Source organism: Primulina tabacum, chromosome 16 (assembly GCF_025594145.1).
Source record: "Primulina tabacum isolate GXHZ01 chromosome 16, ASM2559414v2, whole genome shotgun sequence".
NCBI classification, from domain to species: domain Eukaryota; kingdom Viridiplantae; phylum Streptophyta; class Magnoliopsida; order Lamiales; family Gesneriaceae; genus Primulina; species Primulina tabacum.
The window spans coordinates 9,552,532-9,557,121 of NC_134565.1; the positions used below are offsets into that span (position 1 = coordinate 9,552,532).

Here is a 4,590-nt window from a genome sequence, read left to right on the forward strand (position 1 = left end):
TTTCTACAAAAGATTGACTTCTATATATATAGAAAACTTTGAGTCCAACGTCTATAATCAAAAACAGCTTCTGAGTAGAATCAGCTTTAATACCTAAAAAAGGTCCTGCAAAAAGCTTCAGAGTAATCAGTCTTGTTTCATACCGAAATTGGTAAGGAGCGTTAAATGTATTTGTACAGTATTAATGGTGCAATTAATTCAAGTACTAGGTAAAGTAACAGTAACATTTAAGGTTGTAACGATCAAGTAAAAACGTTAAGTTACTTCTGCTTTTAAAGCTAAGTGCTGCTTCTGATTTTTTAAACCGTTTAAGTACTTGAAAAGAGTACTGCTTTTGTTAATATGATACGAGAACTTCTGCTTTTATACTGTCTTCTGATTATAGCTATCGCGACCTACTTGTTTTGACTCTTATCACCACAATTAAATTTAGTCTAACACAGTTTTTTCAAATAAAACTTCTTGTGTCGTTTCAGTTTCAGGAAGTCAAGTGGTTTTTAGCACAATAAGAAATGAGAAAGTAGAAGTCGTGATAATGAATCCAAATTTCTAGAACATAATCAATTAGCATACATAATTAATTAATAAATATGATACATTTTAATTTAAGAAAAGATAACATAATAAATGTATTTTTTTAAAAAAATAACGATTTTCATTATATCATTAAAAAAATAATTAAATGTTCAAACAAATATAATGAGTATGTCTTTTGTGATACAGTTTCACGAATATTTATCTGTGAGACGGATCAATCCTACCGATATTAACAATAAAAAATAATAATCTTAGCATTTGATTTAGGTTTTCGAAAAAAAAAGTCGAATCAAACTATAATTGCTCAGCCGTACCTAAATCTATGTTGTCATCAATTCACATTATTTTGCATATTTCATATATCTTAAAGTCGAGTTTATAACACTTGTCGTCCAAGCTCATTGAATGAGCAAACTGATTCATAACCTTTTTTTTAAGAATAAACTATCATATAATCAAATTTGAAAGATCCCGAGGTACAATGTTCATAAACCACAATGAAATATCACCATCTACTCATTGAACCATGTCAAAAAAACATAGCATTGCGAACTAACAAATACGACACACCATTATCCGTACATCGCATATTCTGAATAGACCTGAGATTAACAAGCTCTAACATGGATCCAATTTCCAAAACCAATACACCTACATTGCCAAGCTCTGTTACAGAACCCGGATGTCTGATAGGACACGCTTGTGCACGACATACCAGCCTATGTGCATCTCACTCCACTACCCCAACATTTGTCTATTTTGCTTGATGTGAAATCTTACATCTACATCCAATCTGAGGTGGTTTGAAGGCGGAGGAATCCACAATTATTAAGCAAGCTGCTGTAGATACATAATTGTCTGTAATCGCATAAGCCCAATCCACTTATCATCGCTATTGCATGAAAAATAAGGATATCCGATGGTTTCTTTTGTATATCCCAATATGATGGACATAACAAGTTATATATATACTATTGATTTTTGACCAATGTAAATATTGTTTCATACCAAAGTTTGTGCTTTCATACTTTTTTTCCGTTGTATCATGTTTCTGATAAAAAAATGAGAATAATATGAAAATGAAAAATTAATTTGTTTAGACAAGAAAAATAATTAGTATAAGAGCATCTTTATATGGATACAACATCGCGATTGATCCATGAAACTATCACATAGAACAATAAATAATTATTGCTAACAAAAGAAACAAAGTCCAAGACACAAACAAAAAACTTATCATTATAATAAAGTAGCCTTGGATATTGACATGCTTCATCCAAACACCAATAATGATTATTTACAACTTTCGTAGTCACAAGAACACACAATTAAGTTGAGTTGGGACTGGGACTCAGCCCAACTCGGTACCTCATTCCGCTCACTCCGCGCTTCATCACCGCCTCCCAATCGACCTCCTCCGCCTCCTCTTGCTTGCGCAAGCCCTCCATGATTCGCCTCGCTTTCTCCCTTGCCCGTTCACTCCCTGCCTCTGCCACTTCTCGCAACACCTCCATCACACCTGCCTCCTGAGCCAAGCCTTTGAACCACAAGCTTCCAAGACTCAACGAGTGAAGAGCAGCTACAGAGTTCTCCTGAGTCGACTCAGAGGCAATTTCTTTCCAATTTCTCAACACATCCGCCAGGCAACGCACGGCCCCGGCATCCAACAACGCCGCCCGGCCCTCATCGCACGTCGCCAGGTTACACACAATAAGCACTACCCGCGAGGCCACTTCTGTATCCTTCAATAGCCCCAAGAAAGCCCCGGCAGCCCCAAGCCTAACGATCTTAACTCGATTACTCTGCACCAAAGTCAAGTGGTACAAAGCCAACGCCGAGTCAAGCCGGCAGGGCCGGCTTCCGGACCTCAGCGCATGAATCAACGGCTGCAACGCACCCAGAACCCCCATTGCCGTCCTATTCTCATCCTCGATCGCTAAACTAAATATCGCCCCCGCAGCATGTTCTTTCGACTCATCGAACCCATTCCTCAACAAATCGATCAACAAAGGAACTATCCCGGCTCTAACAATCTTGATCTTATTACCCTTTTCGATCGAAAGATTCACCACACAAGCCGCGGCGTTGGTCTGCACCGCAGCATACCGCGAAACCAGCACATTCTTCAGAGCAAACAGCAACCTTTCTGTGCAAAGCGCGGCTCTGGCTTCTTCATTGGTTCTCGTAATTTTTCTCAAAATAATCACAGCTTGTTCTTGTTCATAAACATCTAAATTCAGTAGCTGGCTCACAAAGCTCTCGTCTTCCCCCGGAGACGAATTCGAAGACAGAGCAGAAACATAATTCGAAGAACCCTCATCAGCAACGAACTCTGACGAAGTAGAAGGAGAAGAAGAATACGAAAAGCAAGTGGGCCGAGTGGCGAAGGGCAAAAACGGCGTGGCGTTAGCAATAACAGATTCTTCGGAGCTGGAAGAACAGTACAAATTGCGATGATTCAAGTCAGATGCAGCTTGTGAGAACAAAACCTCAGGAGTTTCCGCCACCCCCTTCAGCAGCTCCCTTTCCGAAGCCCGAACCTTGGCGCTGTCGGGACTTTTAGCAGAAGTTGAGGAGCCCGTCATAGAACCGACAATGGACTCGATGTCCGAATAGATAGGCGGTCTGGGCCGGACGCCCGACCCGGACTTCGAGCACCAGTTGAGAATGGTGGTCTTGAGTGCTAAATTCGGTATCACAGTCGAAAAATCAGGCGTCGAGCCATCGGGTAAAGTGGGGGTGAAACCCAAATCTTTACACACTTGTACCGATAAACGCTCGAAGGTTTGCCCGGAGGAAACAACTGCAGGATCGAACATCAAAGAGTTCGAGATGGGGCAGAAGAACTCCGAAGGAGGAACCTGTTCCGCCGCCGCGGCTGAGGCGGAGGAAGATCTGCGGAAAGAGATAAATAATCGCCGGAATCTTCCATTTCTACCCATTTGCAGCAAACTCCTCCCTCGATTTCCTGTTGAGTTTATCGATTCATGAACAAAATGGGTTCAAGGGATTAGGGTCGATGAAATTTCAGCTTTTTTTTACTTTAAGGATTAGGTTTTTGTTAAAGTGCTGATGCTCATCAGGAGGGAAATCTTGGGAGACTGCGTGATATGAGTACGAAAGAGAGAGAGATCAGAGAAGGTGACAACAAAAACGACACCGTTTTGAGAACAACAAAATATGGATGCAAGCCTCCTTCGAAGTGTAATTACGAGATTAGCCTCGCAAATGGTGTGTCAGTTTGACTTTAATTTTAAGGGTGGATAAATAGTTAAATACCAATTGCAATTGCAGTTGAATTATATTCGGGAAAATTTATTTGAACGCCCAATCAAAAAACTATTCTATTAAAGAAACCTAAGCAAACTTTTTACTGGTCGGGGACCTATTTATCTAACTTTTAGATAACAAATAATAATATTAATAATTAAGTCAAGATCTACTATTATCTCCAAAATTTCTTTTTACTCTATTGTTTATTAAATGACTAATGTCATTTTGCATATACTTTTGAAATTGATTGTTTCTTCTATATATTTTTTTAATTAAGACTCATATAATCATTTAAAAATACATCAGGCGAATATTGGATCAAACAATAGAGGCCAATAGCACTAATTTTTTTATGGTTCAAACAATATGGTAATAGGGTAAAAGATAGTACAATTCCATACGGAGACAAACTCTCAACGGATCCTCCACGCGTTAAGCATACCTCTTTCGGGCGTGGTGTCTTTCTCGTGGCAGGAACAAAACAACAGGGAAAGACCCAATCAACCGGGGGTTCGATGTTTGGTTTTAAGGCTTTGGGGCCCTTCTCAATTTTTTCGTTAATAAGAGGGGATGTAGTCTAAATCAATGAACATTAGTGAACCTGTTGGGTAATCAATTTTCTTGTGTCTAAAATGTAGCGAATGTTTTAAAAACTTTATTTGACATTCAAATAATGCATTTGAACACTCTTATGGTTTAAACAATTAAACATCTATAGGGTATTTATGGATATACCTTTGGTGATTTAATCACTTGGTACCAACTATTTCCGGGTTAGCG

General features: G+C 39.1%; 1 protein-coding gene across 1 annotated transcript; it reads right to left on the reverse strand.

Moving 5' to 3' along the window:
- Nucleotides 1-1,752: 1,752 nt before the first annotated feature.
- On the reverse strand, nucleotides 1,753-3,794 carry LOC142529369 (U-box domain-containing protein 40). The gene has a single exon (XM_075634893.1). It carries the CDS (start codon nucleotides 3,477-3,479, stop codon nucleotides 1,866-1,868), a length of 1,614 nt encoding a protein of 537 aa, XP_075491008.1. The 5' UTR covers nucleotides 3,480-3,794; the 3' UTR covers nucleotides 1,753-1,865.
- Nucleotides 3,795-4,590: the final 796 nt, after the last annotated feature.

Coding starts and splice junctions, on each gene's coding strand:
- LOC142529369 (XM_075634893.1), bottom strand. CDS start 3,479: ATGGGTAGAAATGGAAGATTCCGGCGATTATTTATCTCTTTCCGCAGA.